The 24,123-nt window shown below is 35.5% G+C and overlaps 1 protein-coding gene across 4 annotated transcripts in view; it reads right to left on the bottom strand.

The window, feature by feature from the left end:
* SEC24B (SEC24 homolog B, COPII coat complex component) overlaps positions 1-24,123 on the bottom strand; it is a 94,687-nt gene that overhangs the window by 24,017 nt on the left and 46,547 nt on the right. The window contains exons 4-10 of one of the 4 annotated variants that reach the window (XM_054726691.1): positions 23,504-23,608; positions 18,737-18,817; positions 15,608-15,831; positions 6,400-6,581; positions 3,777-3,879; positions 1,423-1,549; positions 646-755 (exon numbers count right to left, since the gene is read on the bottom strand). In XM_054726691.1, coding sequence (XP_054582666.1) covers positions 646-755; positions 1,423-1,549; positions 3,777-3,879; positions 6,400-6,581; positions 15,608-15,831; positions 18,737-18,817; positions 23,504-23,608 — 932 coding nt within the window. Of the gene's footprint in view, positions 1-645; positions 756-1,422; positions 1,550-3,776; positions 3,880-6,399; positions 6,585-15,607; positions 15,832-18,736; positions 18,818-23,503; positions 23,609-24,123 lie in introns of all 4 variants that reach the window. The other 3 variants (XM_054726690.1, XM_054726693.1, XM_054726692.1) reach the window with 3 other exon arrangements.

The following is a 24,123-nucleotide window of genomic DNA, read 5'->3' on the forward strand; positions in this document are numbered from 1 at the left end:
TTAATACACATTAATTATTCTTTACCACTTTATATGTTTGCTGACAACAAAGATAAGAAAAAAGAATACAGAGGAAACATGTTATTATAAATATATTTAAAAATGAGTCAATATGATAAAGATTAGCAGAACTTAGGTAAAACTCAGAATCATAATTAAAGAACATAGAATTTTATGATGAACTGAAAAGAGAGAAATTAGAATAAAGTCAATATCCATTTATCTTGATATCGTACTGGATAAAACATTAAGATAATATCTTTTTTTAAGATTATATCTTTAAGAGCTTGAAAATTACAGTTTTTGGCAAAAACACGAGCTTTTCTGTTGGAGGGTCGTAAGTATTAAATGGTAAAAGAATATTTATATTCATTCGATGTAAGTAAAATAATCAGAACAGCAACAAATTGTAGATGCTAGTGCTCATCATAAAACATTACTAAGATTTCTTAGCGATATAACTGCATTCTTCTAGGAGATCAAGAAACCTTTACAAAGAGTTTTCAATTTGTTAAGTAAAAACAGAAAATTTTTTCTAAAATTCATTTTTAAAAATTCAAAATTTGGACAAAAATTCACTTAACAGCAAATTACAAATGACCAATACAATTGATCCCAAGATTAACTTTAACACTGAATAGTTACCATGTAATCAGAAGAAGCAATGAACTCCACAGTTGAATTCTGAACTTCTGGCCGTTTATGAGGCTCTCCATAAGATCGGGTAAGGGGATTATACATAAATTCTTCAGGAACTAGGTAAGAATTAGGAATCCAGTATAAATTTAGTAATACAACTTATAACTGCGCACACATATATAGTCCTAGAAAGAAACACCTCTATCATTAATTTATATAAGGTTTACAATAATTCTGTGAACATCTAATGGTAAAAACTAATTCCTTAAGCCCTCTTTAAAAAATATATCAGAAGAATTAAGAGACTTTTTTTCTGAAATCGGGTTAGGAAACCAGAACACCAGTAACCTTGCTTTTTAGGTTTGTGTTCTATTTACCACATCTCATGTCATGGGGAAAAAATCAGACAAACACAAATTTGAAAGCAATCACACGAAGATATCCTAAGAAATGGCTAAAGGGGAAAACAGACACACTGTAACCATGTGATCAGATATACTGGCAAAGGTCCACACTGAGTAGAAAGAACCAAATATATCAGCAGAAGCATAATTAGTCTGCATGACCTTCACTGCTTGTTTTATGAATATGTTTTAGTTCGATGTCATTGTCACTTCTCCTCATTATCTCCTTGGCTAGCCAAAATGAAGTGTCCCTACCCTATGCTCTCGCCATTAAAAGTGGTATGAAAGTTCTGAAAGCAGTGAGCAGAGAGATTAGATGACAAATGTCACAATGTTTAAAATAATATTAAACACACTTATTTTAAGAATCTGAACTCACCATCATTGACTCTATAGCACAAATTGCATTTCCATCTACGCTGATCAATGAAGGATACAAAAGGGTTGATATATGTTCGACAAGATCGGCACCTCACAATGGTATTTGATGTTATCACTGGTAATTGCTAGGAAGTAAAATAAAGACGTTGTAGCAGAACAAACACCCCAGGAAACACACATGCTGCTGTGCTCATAATCAAACAAAACCATAGCTGTGCTTTGAAATTGAAGCATTTAAATAAAATCCAGTGATATGCTAAGTAACACAATCAGCTATCAAGTTTTTTCCCTCTTTTATCATAAACTTCAAATAAAATAATGCCAAAATAAAGTCCAACCAAATGCAATAAAAGTTATTAGCTGACAAGAAAAGCCTGGTTGGCCATATATATATATCTCAGAGCTCATCAGCTAGACTCAAGAAATAACAGAGAGAAAGATATACCATATAAAAATGCCTTTGTCTCTGCACCTGGTGCTATCTGCTCTGCTCATTCGACAGCCACAACAATCCTGGTGGGAGCCCAGGCCACAAGAAAACAAACAAAATGTGCCTTTGAAACAAATACCTCTATGCTTAGTTTGAGAAAAGAACTTTATCTTCAACTTAAAGAAGTTAGAAAATGTGAAAAAAGATCTTTAAAAATAACATATTATTCTATTTTCCTGAATTAAACCAATAACCTGCCGAAACCGGTTTGGCTCAGTGGATAGAGCGTCGGCCTGCGGACTGAAAGGTCCCAGGTTCGATTCCGGTCAAGGGCATGTACATTGGTTGCGGGCACATCCCTGGTAGGGGGTGTGCAGGAGGCAGCTGGTCGATGTTTCTCTCTCATCGATGTTTCAAGCTCTCTATCCCTCTCCCTTCCTCTCTGTAAAAAATCAATAAAAATATATTAAAAAAAAAAAAAAGAATAAACCAATAACCTTTTAGTATATTTCTTTGTTTTAAAATTTCTCACCTGTGTGTATGGGAAATTAACTATATTGGTTCAGACATAAAGGCTGTAATAGTATTACAAGTTATCAAATAGTATTTACTGAATGAACTCAAGATCCTCATTACATATCCCAATTATTTTATTTGCTATTCACTTTGCTCCTTTCTGTTCATCTTAGTAGAAAAGCAAGGTCCATGAGGAAGCGTACTGACCTTTGTATCCTCAGAACCTAGCATGATAGGGAGGTAAATCAATATTGTGTGGATGAATAAGAACAAAAGGAACTCAGTAGCAATAAGAGGGGTAGAAAGTCACAGGAGTAAAAAAATGTGAGTGAGAAATGCAGCTTGTAAAGTATAAATAAAATGTACCTGAATAAAATTATTTCTGAAATTTCATATTTTTAGTTTAAATATATTTTTGCATGAAATAACAGAAGTTTGTGGGGAAAAAAAATCCAGCAAGCTAGGTATTAAAACAAATAGACTTTGGAAACTTAAACAAGTAATGTTTTAATTCAATAGACTTGAAGTGTCTGGACTTTATTATTATGAAGGTTATTTAATACAGTTAGGAATAATCATACAGTTTTCTTCCCTAACTGCACATCACTGTTGGTGTTTCCTTTATCCTATATAATAAAAGGTTAATATCCAAATTGACCAAACGGGGAACGACCAGTCGCTATGATGTGCACTGACCACCAGGGGGCAGATGTTCAACGCAAGGAGCTGCCCCCTGATGGTCAGTGCGATCCCACAGGGGGAGCAGCGCTCAGCCAGAAGCTGGGCTCACAGCGGTGGTGGGAGCCTCTCCCACCTCTGCGGCAGCGCTAAGGATGTCTGACGGATGGCTCCCAGGCTGCAAAAAAGGGTGCAGGCCATGCTGAGGGCCCCCCCAAACCACCGAGTGCATGAATGTCATGCACCGGGCCTCTAGTGTTTACTAAAGGACTCCTAAAGTTTATCCTCTATGGCCTCTCCAACTTCCAAAAGTAATCTTTCAAAATCCAGCTCAGACTTCATCACTCATAGAAAACTGCTATTGTACCCGAGGAAATTACTTCCCATACTGTACTCACCACCTAAATACCTTGATAGAATTTGATTAGTTAACATGTGTTCATTTACTGCATGTAATTATTTGTTCTTACATCTTTGTTCCCTGTTAGAGAAGACTTTCTTAGGGGCAAGGCCAATGACTTAATAATCTGTATATTTACCAGTGCTTAGTTTAGGACCTGTCACAAAGAATGGTGCTCAGAAAATGTTTGCTGAATTGAACTGGACAGAAATAATTATTTGTAACTTCAAATAAAAGAAGGTGAAAAAATTCTAAGAAAATATACAATCTAAATACCTTGCAATAAAAACACGTCAGTACCCACATATATTTTTAAATGTGACTTTACCGTTAGGTCTCTGAAGGGATGTAACAATAATCCTAAAGGAAGCTTAGCTTTAGTCAGTAAAGCCTGTGTCTGTGGAATATTTGTCAAAGTACACCGAAAGGAACTGCAAAAAATATAAGAACACGGACTACATTAGCTCTCAGAAAGAAAAAAGAAAAAAAAAAAAACAAAAAACAAACAAAAAACAAAAACAAACACCCTGAAGTAGACAGTTGTTGTGGATAAATAAGAACATTTAAGGGCATAAATGAAAATCATTTGAGAATGGTCTGTAATGGTAATTAGGAAGGTCCTCATTACTTTAAACATATATATTTGTAATATGTGAAAATAGCTAAATTAAGGACTCAACATTTTCATGGTAGAAAAACAATTACTCCATTATGACTAGCATGTAGGGCATAAGTAGGAGAGAGAAGAAAACTTGAGTGAAATCTTTGCACCTTTAATAATACTGTTCCTTTTTTACTCCCCCTTTCACCTGCTGAACTCCTAGCTTGAGACTCATCAGTTCCTGCTTCCTCTGAAGCCACCCTCACCCCTGATCACAAGGCAGAAGGAATGACTTCTCCCTCTGTGCTGTTTATGCTTCTGTGGTATCCCCTTAGTCTGACTTTAGTTGTTTGTGTACCTGTCTGTCTTTTCCACTTGAGATCAGAGATCATTTTGTCCTGTGTCCTCGTAGGACTATTCCTCTCATACAGTAAGTGCTTATAACTTATTAAGTTGTAAGTTAAGGTCAGCAGACACAGAATTAATAAAGTGCAACCAAAGAGGTAAAAGGCAGAAGTAGGAGAAACCAGGAAAGGCATTTTCCTTAGAGAGGTTGACAGTCTGCGGAGATAGTCAGATGCACCGTAATCCGGGCTGATGGGGTTCCTGCTCTGGGACCTCCGCGTGTGCAGTCCAAGCAGCAGGGCACACTCTCTCACTCTTTCAGATCTCTACTCAAATGTTAACTCTTTGGGAAAACCTGTCCTGACTCCTCAATTAAAAACAGTCACCCTCCACTTTTACTACTCCCTACTTCATAGTAATACGCTGACATTTCATTATATACTTATTAGTTTGACTGCTCAAAGTACGTCTTCCTTGACAGGATCTAAGTTACAGGAGACTGGGAACTCGGTTCAGTTTACTGCTTCATGCCCAGCACCAGAAACAGTGCCTGGCACTTCACTTAGAAGGCATTCATTAATATTTATCATATGAATAATTCATCTTAATATGTAGGCACAATTATTACTCCTGTTTTACAGTTGACAATACTAAGAATTTGAGAGGTTTATATAATTGGCACAAAATCTCATAGCTACTTATCAGTGGAACCAGGGTAAGAAGCCTAGGTATGTCCAATTCTAAAGCCTGTACTTCTAATTACTCTGTTTTGCTATTTTGATTAGAAATGTATACAGCATTCCCTCCCATGGATTCTTTTCTACATATACATATACATATACATATACATATACATATACATATACATATACATATACATATACAAGTACATATATGTATACTACACTCACCTACTTGGGAATGCCTAACTATTCATAATAAAGGCCATAACCCACATACTTATTGACCTGACAGAAGCTTACACTCAGAAGGATGGGCAGCTATTTTCAAACTAGAATCAATTTATTCATTTTTTATCAAAATGATCTTGGCACTTCCTTAGGCACAGATGGAGGATAGGTGGTAGGTTGGGGAAGTAGAGAGGGGACCCTCGGAAAGCTCCATTTTCTGTATTGGAAACTATGTAAGATTTTGGTTGAAAAAGAGAAGCTTATTATAGTTTTTTAAAAAGCTAGAAATCTACTGCCTTACAAAGGGAAATACTGGCTCTAAAGAATACTAACTCTCTTAACACAAGGAAGAACTTAAATGTTGTTCTGTGAATCCGAGTTTACTTTATGAGAAAGAGATTCCAAGAGCAGAGGATGTCTTCTGGGTGCAGAAGAATATCCTACCAGGACACAGAAGTGCTGAAAACAGGCAAGAACAGAGAACTTTTTATCTTGGAAGCACTGTGAGGTACGTAACAGAGCTCATCCCCCCAGAGGATGGCCACCAGAAGCAGGCTGCCAGCTGAACTTCCCCAGGTGGTGAGGAAATACTCAATAAAAAGAAATCCAAATCTAAATTCAGGCTGGATAAACAGGCCTGGGGTAACGGTCTTCACATTCCATACTGAGTGGGAAAAGAAAAATCAGGGATAAACCACTAATTTAAAACTGTTCTTGTGATTACATAACTTTATGTCCTTTTCAAGCAAAGATTAAAGGGCATAAAATTGTAAAGATTCCACCTTATTTAAAAGACACTAAAAGTTATTGCTGGTGAAAAGTGAGGGAAAAATATAAGAAAAGGAAAATATAGTTAGATTTGGGTTCCTAAAACCCTTCTCTGAAAAAAAGAAAAAAGTCCCTAGTATTAGGTGATAGGAATGGAAGTGGATGGAGACAGAGATGGGACAGGAACAAACAACCTAAATTGAATTTTACATCCAGAATATCTATACAAACTAAAATAGAAGTGTTCACATTAACAAAACTTCCACTCAAGGAATTAATACCATATTTCTTTTACTATTTTTAAAAATTATAAAATAAATACTTACTCTGGGCTACAGTTTAATTTTTTAAGGTCTAAATTCAAGTTAGGTACAGGAGCCAAAACAGGAGTCATGGGTAAAACATTCCTCTCCTGAGTGAGGTTTACAGGTCTTAGGCTTTCTGGCTGTGCAGAACTCTGAAGGCTCAGTCCTCCCAGACTGGAGGACAGTTGGTTCATACCAGGATACTGCTGAGAGATCAATTAAAAGCAAAACAAAAAGAACAATATAACAACCATGAATAAAATGTATTATACTACACATAGGATTTTAATATACAGAAAAAAGAAAGAAAATTTAAACCTGCTTGTTAATAGTAGAATGACTTAATAGGACAGTTCAATTTAAAGCATTCTTTAAAAAAGAAACCTGAAAGTATAAAACTGAATAAATTAAAATCTTATTAGCATGGTTAAACGTCACAGAATTTCAGCAACAATGCTTTTCAACATCAAGAATTTAGTTTCTCTGAATACAGTTCCTACTAAAAAGGGAGCATAATCCTTGTTTTCAAGTTTTTTTAAATTACAATTTCAGGATAATGAGCTAATGTCATAGAAATGTACAATGATGGTCAAAGAGTTTTGCTTTGCTTATTTTTCTGCATTTCCTTTGTTATATTTGCAGCACCACTATGAATGCATGGCTTTTTATTAACTCCAAATGATTTAATGAATTGTGACTACTCATTTTGATGCTCAAACTATCCAATCTTTGGCCAGTGAGAGCCCCTTCAAGCTAGCCCCTGGGGTCCTTTTGATATGAACCTCTTAATCTTCATTAAATTCCTAGCTTTCTGGCATAACATTTTCTACTATTTCCCCTTCAAACTTCGAATTAATCATTTATGCAAAAAAAAAAAAAAAAAAAGAAGAAGAATCTTGGTTCTTTTTAAAGGGATGGTATCTAGAGACCATAATCTGAGTAATAAGGGTATTCACTGCTAGTGTGCTGTTTATTTCTTCCAACTTTTACAATAGGTAGAGATACAAAACATACGTCTTTAAATAGAAGGGGAAAATAATAAGTTCACACTGACATTTTTTCCTATTCAAATTTAAGATGTTGGTATTTTAATTTAACTTCTTTAATTTTATACCTGTAGCTCCCTTTCCTCTTACTGGAAATTTTATTCTTAGTGGTAACAACATTACTTTTTTATTTTATCCTACAATATACTAAAATAGTATTAAAATAACATCTATATTACTACAAATGCAAGTTAGATTACTTTGTAGTTTTTTTGTCCTTAAGATTATATCCCACTGAGAACATACAAAATATAGGATTTTAAGATTAACTAAAACAATGCTTTTCTCAGTATCAGACTGTATAAACTTGACAAACAAGATTATTTGTTTTTGTTTGCTCTTAATTATAAGAATTGCTTTTTATCTTTTTAAAAGTAAATATAACATTTCTGTAATTACAATGTCAAAACTTTACAATAAGGTATATTCAAAGATATTTCACTCTTGATCTCTCTACCCATTTTTCATTATTTTTTGTTTCACCCTTCTATTGTTTCTATTTTTAAATATAAACAAATATACACACTGCTCTAAATATGACCTTTTTCACCTTAAAAAAAAAGTGGAACAATAACTCTGTGTCTGTACACAGAGATTTTCCACATTCTTTTTTACAGTTACTGAGAACTCCATTATAGGAATGTACCACAGAATTCTAGCCAATAAATGCAGAATAATAAAATCAGAAAAAAATCACTACTTTAGAACCCATACAGAAATACATGATTCAGGTAATGGTCATCTGGAACAGGTGATAAACAAGACATCAATAGATAATAAAGCCATAGGTGAAAGCTTAATAAAGAACTTCACAATGAAGGAATTAGGCTGTCACGATATGAACTCACTAATCAATCCTAGCACCACTAAAAGTGGGACAACCAAATACTACTATGAGGTAAGCAGAACCAACATATATTTTGGCTTAGGTAAATAAATGAATAAATCTGTATATAATCAAGCCTTTAGATCTAATTTCCAGTCCACAGAAAATGAAACAGAGGAATAAGTTAAATAACACCAAAAGAAACAATCAACCAAATTCAGAATGTGGGGACATTTTATAGAAAAAACAGACCTACTTTTTTCAAATATCAAAGGCATGAAAATATGGGGTGGAGGTTTGTTTAAAAATTAAAAAAAATTAACAGACATAAGAAAATACAATTAGTAAATCCTGTTTGGATCCTGATTTGAGCAAACCAACTATAAAATAAAACAATTCTGAAACAACCGGGTGAATCTGAAAATGAACAGAATTTTAAATGACATTTACAAATTATTGCTAATTTGGTTGGATCTGATAGTGTAGTTATGCAAGAAATGCTCTTTTTCCACCTTCTCCCAACCACTTGTCCAAGATTAGCTTTTAAATCCTCAGCAAGAATATATATATATGTGTGAGTGTGTGTGTGCGTGTGTGTGTGTGTGTGTGTGTGTGTGTGTGTGGTGACAACATGGGTGTTTCATATAGATGAAACAAGAATTATGGCAAAATGTTGATAGTAATTGAAGGTGGTGATGTTAAGGGGGGGAAAGAAAGCAACAGCTGGATAATAAAAAGGATTCTGACTTTTCAGTAGAGCTGTAGAGCGTGAGAGAAAAATAATTGTATGGATCAATAATCCTATATAATAAAAGACTAATATGCAAATTGACCGCACCTTCGCTACACTTAAGCCACGCCCACCAGCCAAGCCACGCCCACCAACCAATCAGGATGAGTATGCAAATTGCCACAACAAAGATGGCGGCTAATTTGCATATCAAGACAGCGTCCAAAGAAGCCAACAGCTGCAGAAGGGAGTAAAGCTTCGAAGAAGCAAGCAAGGGGGGGGGGAGGGCGGGGCGAAGGCGGGGCCGGGGGGAAGAAGGGCAGGGCGGAGGCGGGGCCGGGGGAGAAGGGCGGGGCGGAGGCGGGGCCAGGGGTGAAGGAAAACAAGGGAGGGCTGGAGGAGAAGGCGGGGCGGGCGGAGAGGAGGTGGGGCCGGAGGCGAAGGGAAACGCGGGCAGGCTGGAGGAGAAGGCGAGGCGGGTGATAAAGGTCGAGTGGAGGCGGGGCCAGGGGCAAAGGGAAACGCGGGCGGGCTGGAGGAGAAGGTGAGGCGGGGGACAAGGGCGGGGCAGAGGCCGGGCCGGGGGCGAAGGGAAACGCGGGCGGGCTGGAAGAGAAGGTGAGGCGGGCGAACAAGGGAGGAACGGAGGCAGGGTAGAGTGCAGCGGGAAATCCTATTGCAGGATTTTTTCCTGCAACGGGAAAGCTAGTCCTATATAAGAAAAGACTAATATGCAAATCGACCAAACAGTGGAACAACCGGTCGCTATGATGTGCACTGACCACCAGGGGGCAGATGTTCAATGCGGGAGCTGCCCCCTGGTGGTCAGTGCGCTCCCAGAGCACCACGGTGGTGGTGGGAGCCTCTCCTGCCTTCACAGCAGCGCTAAGCCATCAATCGGACATCCCCCAAGGGCTCCCGGGCCTCTAGTAGTATATAATAGAAAACCCAAAAAACCCAACTTTATAAGAATTTAGGATATAAAATAAAGGTGGGATACTTAATCATGAGAGAAAATTTTAAATTAGTGAACTTAGAGCTAATTATTTTAGGTGGAAAATGAGATTATTGATTATTATTTAAATTATATAACAAAAGAAAACATTAAATGGATTAGGGATGTAAAACTGAAATCACACACACAAAAATAAAAACACATAACTGAAATATTTTCCTAATTTTAATGTTGTAAAACATTTAAGCCCTAGCTGGTTTGGCTCAGTGGATAGAGCGTTGACCTGCACACTAAAAAAAGGTCCCAGGTTTGATTCTGTCCAAGGGTACATGCCCGGGTTGCGGGCTCAATCCCCCCTAGTAGGGGCCATGCAGAAAGTAGCCAATCAATGATTCTCTCTCATCATTAATGTTTCTATCTCTCTCTCTCTCCCTTCCTCTCTGAAATCAATAAAATACTAGTATATACCTGAAAAAGGAAAACATTAAAAAAAAAGAAATACGAAGGTAGCCCAGCCTGTGTGCTTCAGTGGTTGAGCATTGACCCATGAACCAGGAGGTCATGGTTCGATTACGATCAGGGCACACACCGGGGTGGCAGCTGGATCCCCAGTAGGGGTGTGCTCAGATGGTTGGAGCATTGTCTCATGCAACAAAAGGTTGCGGGTTTGATTCCTGGTTAAGGCACATGCCCGGGTTGCAGGCTTGATCCCAGGTAGAGGGCATGTAGGAGGCAGCTGATCAATGATTCACTCTGACATGTATGTTTTTCTCTCTCTCCCCCCCCATCTCCCTTTCTCTCTTCTAAAAATCTATAAACTATTCTTTAAAAAAAAAAAGTAAAAAGAGAAATAATTAAAAAACCAATGTCAAAATGAGGGAGTGAGGGGTGGTGGGGAGGGGGGGGGACTGCAATATATAAGAGAAAAAGGCTAATATACTCATTACAGTAGCTTTTACAAACCAGAAGGACTGGTTTGGTGAAAAAAACATAAATAGAAACTTTGGTAAAGAATCTTTCTCATTGATTCAATATTCATACTTCTGGTGGGAATATAAGTTGGTACCTTATTTCTGCATACCTGACCACCAAACATTGATCCACTACTGTGTGGCATCTCCACTTGGATGTTTATGAGGCATTTTAACTTAGCATGACCAACTCAATTCCCATTCCCAGACTTATTCCTCTGTCTTCACCATCTACGTAAATACACTACCCTCTACCCAACTTGCCAGAAACCTGAGTTATCCGGATGCCTTCCTTTCTCTCACCCACCACATCCAATCCAACAACAAGTCAAAAGATATCCCTTTTCCATCTACTTTTCACTACCTCCACCGATACCTTAGAACAAAGCACAATCATCTACTTCTGGGATTATAGTAAAGCTTCCATTTGTCTTTCTGTTTCCATTTTTGTCTTTTCAAATACTTACCATCCCTAATCCATTCTTCACACAGCAACAAAATGTTACTCTAAAAATGTAAATCATTTTTACACTCTATTACATAAAATCTCCAATGTCTCTCTTTGGCCTCTGGGGTGAAACCCAAGATTCTGAATATGGCCCTTTCCTAGCTCTCTGATTTCATTCCTATTACTCTTCCTATTGCTGACTGGGTTCCAGCCACTGTGTTATACAGAAATAACACATTAATGTTGATCCTGCCTTTAGTGTTTGCATGTACACTGAGTGGCCAGATTATTATGATCTCTGAACGCATAATAATCTGGCCACTGTGTGTGTGTGTGTGTGTGTGTGTGTGTGTGTGTGTGTGTGTGTGTGTGTATTTTAGAGGCCTGGTGCATGAATTCGTGCATGGGTGGGGTCCGGCCAGCCTGGCCAGGGGGAGGAGACATGGGCGGTTGGCCAGCCTGCCTGCTGGTCGAACACCTGGTTGAAGGGACAATTTGCATATTAGCCTTTTATTATATAGGATATACACTGAGTAGCCAGATTATTATGCGTTCAGAGATCATAACAGTCTGGCCACTCAGTGTATGTTTTCTCAGCCTGAAATGCTCTATCCCCACATTTTTCCATGCCTGGCTTTTCTTGTCATTTGGAAATGTTAACGCAAACATAACTTCTATAATGAGGCCTTCCCTGAATATCTACTCTATATCTCCAACTTCAGCAATTTCTTCAACTTGTCTACTCCATAGCATGCACCTATTTGAAATTAACTCATTAATTTACCAATTTACTTTTTATTGTCCCATCAATCCTGCCTTCCAAAGTTTCTTGAGAGCAGGAACTTTGTTTAGCTTTGGCTTATATCCTCAGTGCCTAGAATAGTGGTGCCACATGGAATGAAATAAGATTTTACTGAATGAATAAGTAGAGAGAAATTCTCAAGTCTTGTCCAACAGTTGATTATAAAACATTTTTCAGCTATCTGATGAAGGATATGTAATAATACAGAAAGGTTTCCTCTAAAGCTGTTAAAAGAATTTTAAAAATTCTAAAATAATATCCATATTTATCAACTTCTTTTGTTTGTTTACAGAAGTCATTTGACGACAGCTTTGTTATTGGCTTTCACCCCACCCCTGACCGCACAACAAGAATCCTTTCAGGATAGAGTCCAGGAGCTGCTGTTTATAGCTTAATGCTGGGAATATTGGTTGATATTTATTTTCCTCTTTATACTTATCTGCATTTTTCTATAATTGATCATGTACTTTTTTATAGTAAAAACAATGCTATGTAGTATCTGTATTTGGTTTTTCATATATTCACTAAAATATTTTCTAATGTTTATTTTCATTTTTTAAACATCAATCTTTTCCTATTTTTGAACCCTGAAAAATAAATTAATTTTTTTTCTTATTGAAAGGCCAACTATTGGTGTTTCCAAGTACTTAAGTTCATGACAAATTAATGCATATAAAGGAAGCCCTTAGATTTCAGCACCCTCTCACTGAGTTATACTAAGTACAACATTTAAAAGCATTTCAACTGAATTATAAAGGACTGTTTAAAAAAAGCTAAAGTAACACATTCTTATTCTAACTAGAACTTCAAAACAAATGGCTTCTTTTAATATTAACTTTAGATTAAAACCTAAGATTTTTTTTTTTAGTAAATACGTAAGAATTTAAATGTGTGCTTTAATCTTTATTGCTCAGTGACTGTGAAATAGTAGTGTCCAAAAAACTATTTTAAATTCAGATTAGGCAAAAACAAACTGCTGCTGTGTAATTTCCTAAGAGAGATATATATATCAAGTTTGCCTTTGATTTTTTTCTGCACAAGTCCCTACCAGTAAAAGAGGGGGAAAAAAAGTGTTTAATTCTCAACTGCAAAGACTTTTATATTCTCAGAATTAAACCTAGTCTTGGACAGATGATTTCACTTATCTGACTCTCCATTTCTTCACTTAAATGATGAAAGAAAGGTGATTGTCTAAAGTAACTGGAACTCTCACATACTGTTAATGGAAGGTATAAATTGGAATATCCGCTTTGGAAAATTGCTGGGCAGTAACTGCAGAGATGGAACATATGGACACCTCATGATCCCAGTGATCCTACTTCTACATATATACATAGTCACTTAAAAGATATGAAGAGAAATATTCATAACAGTATTATTCATAATAGTTCCCAATTGGAAATTTACCCTAAAGACCCTCAACAATAAAACAAATAAACTGTGGTATAACTACATAATGGAGTACTATATAATAATGAAACGAATGAACTACAAGTACGTAACAAGCATATTGTTAAGCAAAAGAGTCTAGCTAAGAGTACATATAGTATGATCCCACTTACATAAAGTTTAAAAACAAACAAAACTAATCTGATATTAGAAGTCAAGACAGTTGTCAATTTTTGTTTGAAGGGTTAGTAACTAGAAAAGGCATGAACGGCCTCTGGCTGTTGGCTACATGAGTATGTACAATTTGTAGAAATGTTTTAAGCTGCATGCTGCTAATTTATATACTTTTACATATTATGGATTACATTTTAAAAATGAAAGTTGGGACTAGGCTGATTCTAAGAGTCTGCTTCTAAAGCTTTGGCTTTAGGATGCTCATTTCAACTGTGATTAATAACATTATTTTTTAGTCTGTCTCTGCCCCCTTTATCCAAACTCCTCTGATCTAAAGCTAGAGTATAAAAAGAACTGTGATTACAGAAGAATAGAATGAGGCTACATTTAAAAATCGAGTATATTAAATATTAATTTTTACTTTTATTCCAAAGACAATCTCTTAACCTTGCCAAAATAACCTCCCAAATATGATGGGACAAGAATGATAATTCCCTATGTCAAAGGTCTGTAACCTTTTTCTGTGGAGGCCCAGATAATACGAATTCGTGCACTGGGCCTCTAGTACATACATAAAAGAATGAGTGTGGCTGTGCGCCAGTACAAGTTTATTTACCAAAGTAGGCAGCAGGCCAGATTTGGCCAAGAACCTTTTCCTATGTCATTATGAAACCTTTTCATGTCATCACTTTCAATTTCAAAATATTTTTTTTCCTTGCCCAACATTTCCAAGAACCAGATTCTTTCTTTGAACTTGACTTTCTTCTCATTACAATGTACAAATAAATGACATATTATGATCCCAAATAGCAATTTGCTTAAAGCACACAAGTCAGACTTGAGTGACTAAAGATGTGCTTCACATCTAGAAAATCTAACAAAACAGAAGTCAGGGAAATTTGTGCTAATCAACCATATTTCTCTGGTGTCTCTCCAAGTTTTTGTCTTCCTTTTGAGCCTTAATTCTAAGATTAAATCCCAGAAACAAATGATTTTACTATTTCCCTCTAATTTTTATTCTTATTCACTATATGATGAAATTTCTATTAAGTTAGTCTAAGAAAAGTTTTATTATAAGTAGAATGCTATTGCCATCATTTTTTTTATATTTTATTTTCTTCTCAAGAAATATAAATGTAAACTACTGTTCTGTATTATTAAAATGAGATGGTATTTAAGAGGTGCACCCAAACAAAGTCATGTCAAAATGGGTCATAGCAGTAGTTAATGAACATAAGCACTGACAAACATTTATGTATGTGGAGGCTAGCACACCTAGTTATATGTCAGAGATTTCTTCAAGTTTAGAGTTTGAACCAAAATCGCAAACCACATTTATGCTGTATCATTTTTTTGAGGAGGTAACCAGCTTAGAAATACAGAATTAAAAAAAAAACACAGAACACTTAATGCTTAATTTTGATAAAATACATGCTCATTATAAAGACTGAAAAATAAACGTACAATGAAGAAAAACCACAGCTAATATCTTGATCCAAATTTAACCTCTTTAAAAATTTAATGTTTCCTGGCTGGCGTGGCTTAGTGGTTGAATGTCGACCTATGAGCCAGGAGGTTATGTGGGGTGTGAAGAAGGCAGCTGATCAATAATTCTCTCTCATCATTGATGTTTCTATCTCTCTCCCCCTTTCCCTTCCACTCTGAAATAAATAAAAATAAAAATAAATAAAAATTTTAATATTTATATTTCCTTTTATCTTTTTCTATGTATGCACACACATAAAATTTAGAATCAAATTCTTTCTATGCTCAATCCAGGCTTATCTGTACTTGTACCTATGACCCATTTGAATCACCAGGGATTTGTTAGAATTGATAGTTTCACAATTTTTAGATATGCAATGTCTTTCTATGACTAAATACATACTTGAGCATACTGCTGGAATCCAGAATACGCTGGGCTACCGGGCTGTCCTCCGGAATGCAGTGGTGCTGCAGCATTATGATAACCAGGCTGAAGAGTGGGGTAACCGTATCCAAATGGTTTAGCCACTTTGGCAGGCTGAGGGGCAGTGGGCACTGGAGCTGGAGTAGGGTCAGGTTCAGGAGCGGGATCAGGAGCAGGACTGCTTGCTGATGAAGAAAGCATATCTAACAAAGGGAAACACAGTGTTAACACTTGAAAACATGACGGTATAAAGACTTGGCTCTTTGGAGAGCCATAACCTCTGGCATTTCCTTTTCTTTTAGCTTTTTATTATGGGAAACTTCGAACATTCACAAAAGTAGAGAATAGACTAATAAACCCCACACACTCATAATTCAGCTTTAATAATCATCAATATTTTGCTAATCTAGTTTTATATGTTCCCACCCCATCTTTTTTTTATATAGACGTATTTTAAGAAAACCTCATTTGGTATCACTTGACAACAAGTTGATATTCAGGTGGTATTTTTAATAGATAAGGCCTTTATATTTACTATTATCCATACAAAAAAGTTTTTTCTTTTATTCTTTCCTCAGGAATGGGGCTATAAAGCAGAAAACAAAGCAAAGCACTAAAAAGAGTATCAACTACTCTTTACTCTAATTTGCCCTTTTTTATCTGACCCTGCCATCTATAAAATATGTCCATGAAAAGAGTGACATATTTTTATAATCCCCTAAAAAGCTGTATTATTTATAGAGGCAAAACTATGAAAATTTGAAAGAGTGTCTATAAGTGTCCAGAAACAATGTCTGGTGTGCAGTAGATGTCAATAGAATTTAATGAATCAATGTTCTTCCTTTACTGAAATTTAAGACAAAAACTAAAATGTGATTAAAACTATGAAAACAGTAGAAAACTTAATCATCATATACAAGAATAACAAGAAGAAACCCTAAAAATTATTCTATTACACAAAACCATTATTAACAATTTGGTATATTGACTATTAGATTTTTTCAAGTCATATCTATGATATAGATGTATTTGAATCTATTTTTCATTTAAAAAAACATATTCTTCACCAGTAATCAGACTCTGAAAAAAAATACATTCTCAAAAGCAACTGACTAAATGAAATTTATTTTTAAAAAGTTTCTTGAGGAATCACATCTTTCTACTGACTCTATTTGCTCTAATGTTGAAGATGCATTCCTACACATTCTGCTCTCTAACATCTTGTGTTAATTAGGCAAGGCTTGGCTTATTGGCTTTCTGGTAACACCCCATACTTATTAAAAGGACAGGAGCGTCAATGCAATGTCATATCCTTAAATTTCCTGCTTGTCTCTCCTCATGGCATTGGAACTGTAAGTAGAAAGGTCTCTTAACAAGACATCAGCATAAGAAATAAAGAACTGGAGTCATAAACATGGAAGTCTAAAACTTATCCCCTTCTATAAGAAATGAACAATAGTTCATACATTTCTATAGTCATAAAATCTATCCTAGTACCTGATAGTAAACTTTCAATTTTCTTAACCTTACTGCTACAGTTGCTCACATCTTTCTTTAATTTTGTTGCTATATAAATAGCTAGAAAACTTGCCGTAGGTCACTCACTTACTCTCAAAGCACAGTTCATAATAAGATTAAGATTTGTTGATAAATTAATATAAACAAACCAAGGTCTAACTCCAAGGCCATGATCTTTTAACTACACCACACTGGACATGTGTGGTGTAGTTAAAAGATCATTTTTCCTTTAATACTATCCACTACTTTGATTTCTAAGTAATGACCAAAGTTATTTCACTTCAGGTTACTCTGAAGCTCATGAAATATTACACAGCTAGAGTATTAATCTTTTCTTTTTAATATATTTTTATTGATTTCAGAGAGAAAGGGAGAGGGAGAGATAGAAACATCAATAATGAGAGATAATCATTGATTAACTGCCTTCTGCATGCCCCCTATCAGGGATCAAACCCACAACCTGGGCATGAGCCCTGACCAGGAATCGACCATGACCTCCTGGTTCATAGGTCAATGCTCAACTACTGAGCCACATCGGCCAGGCTAGATTATTCATCTTTTAGTCAATGAAGTAACTTCTAGAATATTTTTATGATAGTGATTGCTTTTAGAATCCACAACTTTTTACACACATACACACAAATAGTGGTTCCTAGGTGGGAAAAATCTGTAACCACAAAAGACTAAAGTAGGGTATTTAAGTATTCTTAAAATATTAGAAGGGAATTCTATATTAAGCTGAGAAGATTTAACTTTTCTGATTCATAGAATAATGATAGCAAGATAGTGCATTCAGTTAAGTAAAGAATACTTCAACTTTAATCCTGGATTATTCTCAGAGTGATAAGAAATAAAGAGAAGGGCAACATTACTTATTCTATTAGTCTTAAAGTTTGAAGTCATTAGAAAGAGAGAGAAAAAGAGGTAAGTCAGGTGTGGTTGTCAGGTGATAGAGGAGATAGGCAAATCGGGAAAATCACAGTACAAGATGTTATAATAAAAATGACTATTAAATGCAAACGGTTAAGTTTATGTTTTTTTCCTTTAATACTATCCACTACTTTGATTTCTAAGTAATGACCAAAGTTATTTCCTGATATGGTTAAAAGTAATGCCTCCAAAAACTACATCCAAGTTGGTTAATCTATTTACCTGGTGGAGGCAGCCAGGAGCCATAGGGGGAGTAAAGAGTCAAAGACTACTTATATTCAGAGGCTAGTTGGAAGGAATTCAAGGACCTAAGCATGAGAACAGAAATATAAAATATATTTAAGGAGTTATTAGCATAAAAAATGGAAAAGAAGAGAAAAATTATTCACTATTAAAAGACTTTGAGGAGGAAAAAGATCAAGAGCATGATAACAAAAATAGAATAATAAATTTCCTTAAGCTGCCCAGAAACAACATCCATAGTTGGAGTATAACAATTAATACCATAAAATTAAGGCTGAGAAATACCAGGAAAATGTCCCCTTTTCTGTTAAAAAAAATATACCCTGCTAATTATGTATAGTACATGTTCATGTTTTGAAAGCAATTAATGGTCAGTGACTTCTCAAGCAACCATTAAACAGGCACAAAACAAATTACCTGGGTAGCCGCCTCCTTCTAGGGCATCGTAACTGTTGGGCAGTGGAGAAGCACTGCTTGTGGTAGAAGAGCTGTCAATACCTAAAAGGAAAACCAAAGTGTCTACTAAGTCTAAAACGATAATGTATGTTAGGGCAGCCTCTGGCAATTTTATAGAAGATGCTTTGCTGACTCTAGTGAAAATGTAAAATGACTGATGTTTAAAGACATTTTTAAAAACACATAAATAAATTTCTGATACAGAATAGGGGATGAGAATGAGAGTAGGAAGACTATGGAGCTGATGAGTGGAATAAGATTTAATCATTCACATGTGATGGCATCCTAGAGAATAGATATTAAATTACTTCACACACAAACTGCATCTATCAAACTGCAAACTACTTAATATATATTATCAGTATTAGGATATTTAAGATAATTAAATTTTAATGACTTTTCAACCCCCAGTTGGAGCCCATATGGAAGGCAACCGATCAATGTTTCTCTCTCTCTCTCTAAGCATGTCCTCAGATGAGAATTTTAAAAAAAGAATTCTTATTGTGTGTTCATTCAAAACCTGTAAGATTAATAGAAATTTTCTGTGGCAATTTATGATGAAATTTAGTGATGGGTCACACAGATAGTAGGACGACAATATATTTCCTTCACTCAACAAATATTTTGAGAGCCTACAGCTATACTAGGCAAATATGCTAGCGTATACAGTGATGAATAAAACAAAAAATGCATAGTCCCTCTCTTGTGTTAGAGATCTTGATCTTTTTTAACCCTAAGACAAGATTCTGTGGTACAGAGGTGAGCCTAGCTCTTAACAACAATATTATAAACTAGAGGCCCGATGCATGAAATTCATGCAAGAGTAGGCCTTCCTTCCCCCGGCCGCCAGAACCGGGACTTCCCTTGCAGCCCCGGCTTCATCCGGAAGGTTGTCTTCATCCGTAAGGTTGTCCGGGAGGACGTCCAGTCTAATTAGCATATTACGCTTTTATTATTATAGATGGAGTTTAAACTACATTTTAGGTTAATTTTTAACTGTGATATAAAAAGAACAGGCATGCATAATTATCTTTCATTGACTACTTTTGGAAAACCATGTGACTAGGTATGTTGACTCATGGCATAACAGCTAAAGCTTTTTGCATAGACTGATTTTATTACCAGCAAAGAACATGATTTGGAGCAAAAGACTGCAGTTACATTAGACTCTGTCATTTACTTGTTATATAACTTTGGGTAAACAACATTCATCAATACTCTCTTCTGCAAAATGAGAACAATTTAAAAAATGCCTTGTATGTCTTTTTTAATTTCTTTTGAGGCTCAAAATGAGATACTAAACATGAAAAAACTTATGCAATGTATGAGGACTACAAAAAAATAGATGGAAAACACAAAGTGCTTTCTTTGTGATAACTAGAAAAATGGTGTATATATGTCATTACTCTTAATTAAGAATGGGGAACAATGGATCTTCTTTTTTTAATTTGTGAATTTATAACTAAAGAAGAATGCTGATACATAAGGTCAAAGTCTAAAAGTGATAGCGTTAAAAAAAACAATACATCAAAACCCAAATATTCATCAGCAGATGAATGGATAAACAAAATATGGTATATCTATACAATGGAATATTATTTACTAGTTTATCTATAAAAAAGGAATAGAGTACGAACACATGTTACAATATGAATAATCTCTGAAACATGCTAAGTGAAACAAGCGAGACAGAACAGGTCACACATTGCATTGTTTCATTTATATGAAATATGCAGAACAGGTAAATCTATAGGGTTAGAAAGTAGATTGGTGGTTTCCAAGAGCTGAGAGGAGGGGGAAATGGGAAGTTGTTGCTTAATGGTTACACAGTTTTCTTTTGAGATAAGGTAATGTTTAGTTAGTACATTCACAAAATTAGAACTGATAGAAGTGGTGGTTGCACAACATTGTGAATATACTAAATGGCACTGAATTGTACACTTTAAAATAATTTTATTATTGTGTAAATTTCACCTCAAAACAAAACAATATGCCAAGATATTTCTATGGGGAAAGAACATTCTTTTCAACAAATAATGCTGGAATAACTAGATAGTCACAGGCAGAGGAATACTAGTAAAGTTAGACTCTTTCTTTATACTCTACACTAAAATGAACTAAAAGTGGATCACAGACCAAAATGTAAGCTACTAAAACTATAAAACTCTTAGAATATAGGAGTACTGATCTTTGGAACCATTACATCAAGCAAAATATGCTTTCTGCATACCAGCTGGTTTCAGTTGAACCAAGAGCATTAGTACTTTTTCCCACTCTTAAACCTTACATAGGCTCAATTTACCTCAGTCATTTCACACTACAATTAGTGATAACAAATACTCTGAGAACAAATCAGAGTATTTGTTATCACTATTTGAATGTAGTACTTAGGGAGAATTTTCCCTTATTCTTTTATTGGCTACATGTCATACACTGAAAGAAGAGGAGGAGGAAGAAAGGAAGAGCTGAAATCTGAGGAAGCAAAGGGAGAATAGATCATAAGAACAGCTCAGAATCCTTGAAGGTGGGGGAAAAGTATGGAGATGCATTTAAGCCTTTAAAAGATAAGCAACATGGGTCAAGGAAGTCCAATGTACTTACTAGTATTGGTCAACTTTAAATTAACCAAGATAACTTGAAATTTTATTTCTTCATAACTTGCATAAATCATGGAAAAAAAATGTAAGTCAAATTCCATCTCGCTTATCAGTTAAAAGAAAATGGACAAGACACCTAACATCTCTGAGCCACTTCTTAATTGTAACAATGGATTTTAAACTAAAACCTACTCCACAGGACTACTGTTAATATTAAACAAATATTAACCAGACATAGAAAATGTTCTTCATTTTCTCTCATCCCTACCCCTATCCCCTCAAACAGTGTTACAAATAGGGTTGGGTGGGGTGGGGTGGGGTGGGGGGAGAAAAAACAAGACAGGAACCCCGATTGATAAAGCCAACTGTTTTTTCTCAGACTTCAACCAAACATTCCTTAACATTTACCACTGCTAACCAAATTACTTTTGATTTATAAAAATAATTTTCTTTGTTTGATAATGCTCTGCTATACTCTCCTTCGATCTTCCTGCTACCTTAGCCTCAGAACTCATTTTCCTCACCAGATTATTCTAAGAGCCCAGTTTCAATATGCTCCTATGAATACTTTTGTAAGAGATCTTTCTAAAGTGCAAATTTGGCTGTTATTTTTCCATGTAAACTGCCTCAGTGACTCCTCACTACCTTCAAAATAAAATCCAAACACCTTACTATGAAATACAGTAAGTCCTCACTTAACATCATCTATAGCTTCTGTGTAAGTGAAGTGATATATAATTAAATCAATTTGACCATAGGCTAATCATATAAACAAGATTTAAGTTCTTGCAGTATCTCATTAACTTTATACCAAAATGATGTTATTCGAGGATCTGCTGTGCCAGGTTTTCCAAGATCTCATCCAGTCATCCTACCCAACCTCATTTGAATCTTCTGGCCATGGTCCTTTGCAGGCCATAGGTCCCAGTTCACTAAAGTTCCCCAAGATGCCATCTACTCAAAAGCTCCTTGCTTTGTTTTAAAAAGTATCTGTGCCTCTCCCAGGATCCCTCACCTGCCTAATTCCAACTTCTCCTTTTAGACTCAGCTCAGGTACCAGTCCTAATCCCCTGAGAATCTTCCCTGTCATCCAACCCTACATGTGGTTCCAGATTATCCTATATATTCCTATAAAGCACTATGAAAACATAGAACTCATTGTAATTTTGTTCTATATCCCAAACTATACTGTGAGCTTATTGCATTTTTAATAAGGTTACAAATGGACTCTATAGATTTGTAATAAGGTTACAAATGGGCTATAAATTAGTTGTACAGAACTCAGGATACTTTTACAGAGAAATGAGATAACTGGCACTTACTATACTGTTAGTTTACTGGCACTTAAGAAAATCTATAATCCATATTACTGATTAAATACTACATATCTGCAGCAGGCTAGAAATAATAAAGCAACTGCAAATGTTTAGTATTTTAATTAATTAGATTTAAGGCTAGGCCAGACATCCAATCACCATTTGAACACAATTTCTATTTGAACTTTTTGAACTCTAACACTGATATCAAATTCCTTCAATTTAGCCCCAATACTCTGCCCCCTCTCACTGTACAGAAAGATGGAACTTCCAGCTACAGCCACCATATATAGAGGATAATTGCAAACTTTAAAGTAACTACAAATTTTTGGCTTTCTAAACATATAGTAAGTGCCAAAAGGAGCTAACTTCTACTTCTCTGTCATTGTTATATAAAATCCAAATGGTTTATTCTGCTTAGACTAAGTAGCATGCAAAGCAGAAAATACAAATTCCTCCTAATGGGGTGTTAGAGCAAACAGTCAAAAGCTTCAATCAACACTCAATCCTTTTGCATGACCTGAGCGGAAATGCATTTCTGAAAGAAAAAAACCACTGTCATCATGAACGATGTATTGTTACTTAATGAAATGGTAAAGATGTCCAAAGGAAGAAAAACAAAACAAATAAATAAGCAAAACACCTAATTTCAAGTGACCCCAATCTTCTATAACCTAAACCAAGTAAGTTCATTGAGCTAAATCTGCAAAGATACTTTTTAAAGAGGCTATAAGACCGTGGACATTAAAATAAAAAAAATAAAAAAAGAACTTGAGTAGGAAAAGATTAAGAACTAGTGTAAAGCTAAAGCAGACCTGCTTCCTCATCCTCCTCCTCCTCTTCCTCATCATCGGAAGTTGATGACAAGGGAGTTGGTGCGGAGCTAGCTTGATTATTAACATATTCACCATACTGCATGCCTGTAAAGTGGAAAGCACAAACACGAGTCAAACCAACAGGAAAGATGAGAAATAAAATTTGACATTGCATTAAAAGTGAGAAAGAACTCTGACATTCCGAAGAACAACCCAGCATGCTTATTAATATTAGCAAATTTATTATCAAAACTGAAACTGTTAGAAAAATCTCTAAGAGCAGTTTAGTAAAAGCAGCTTTAATATGAAGTAGCTGATTTAAGTGTGGAAAAAAGTACCATGTATTACACTAACAATATTAGGAAATGGCAATGATAATCTCTGAAAATCGTACTGAGTTCTATGCATGTTTACCTTCTTTAAGTTTAGGGCCCTTGTAGTATACTTCCTTTGGGACTGTGCATTCTTGGTGAGCAGTGATCATTCTACTGAAATGAATTTATAAAGCATATAACACACACACAGATACTTGATACCTTCCTTCTGTTAATGCCACCTTGATGGTAACTCAGTTCTCATAACGGAAAAAGAATGACAGTTAAAGAAAAGAACTGTATTTA

This window comes from Eptesicus fuscus, chromosome 2 (assembly GCF_027574615.1).
Source record: "Eptesicus fuscus isolate TK198812 chromosome 2, DD_ASM_mEF_20220401, whole genome shotgun sequence".
Classification (NCBI taxonomy): Eukaryota; Metazoa; Chordata; class Mammalia; order Chiroptera; family Vespertilionidae; genus Eptesicus; species Eptesicus fuscus.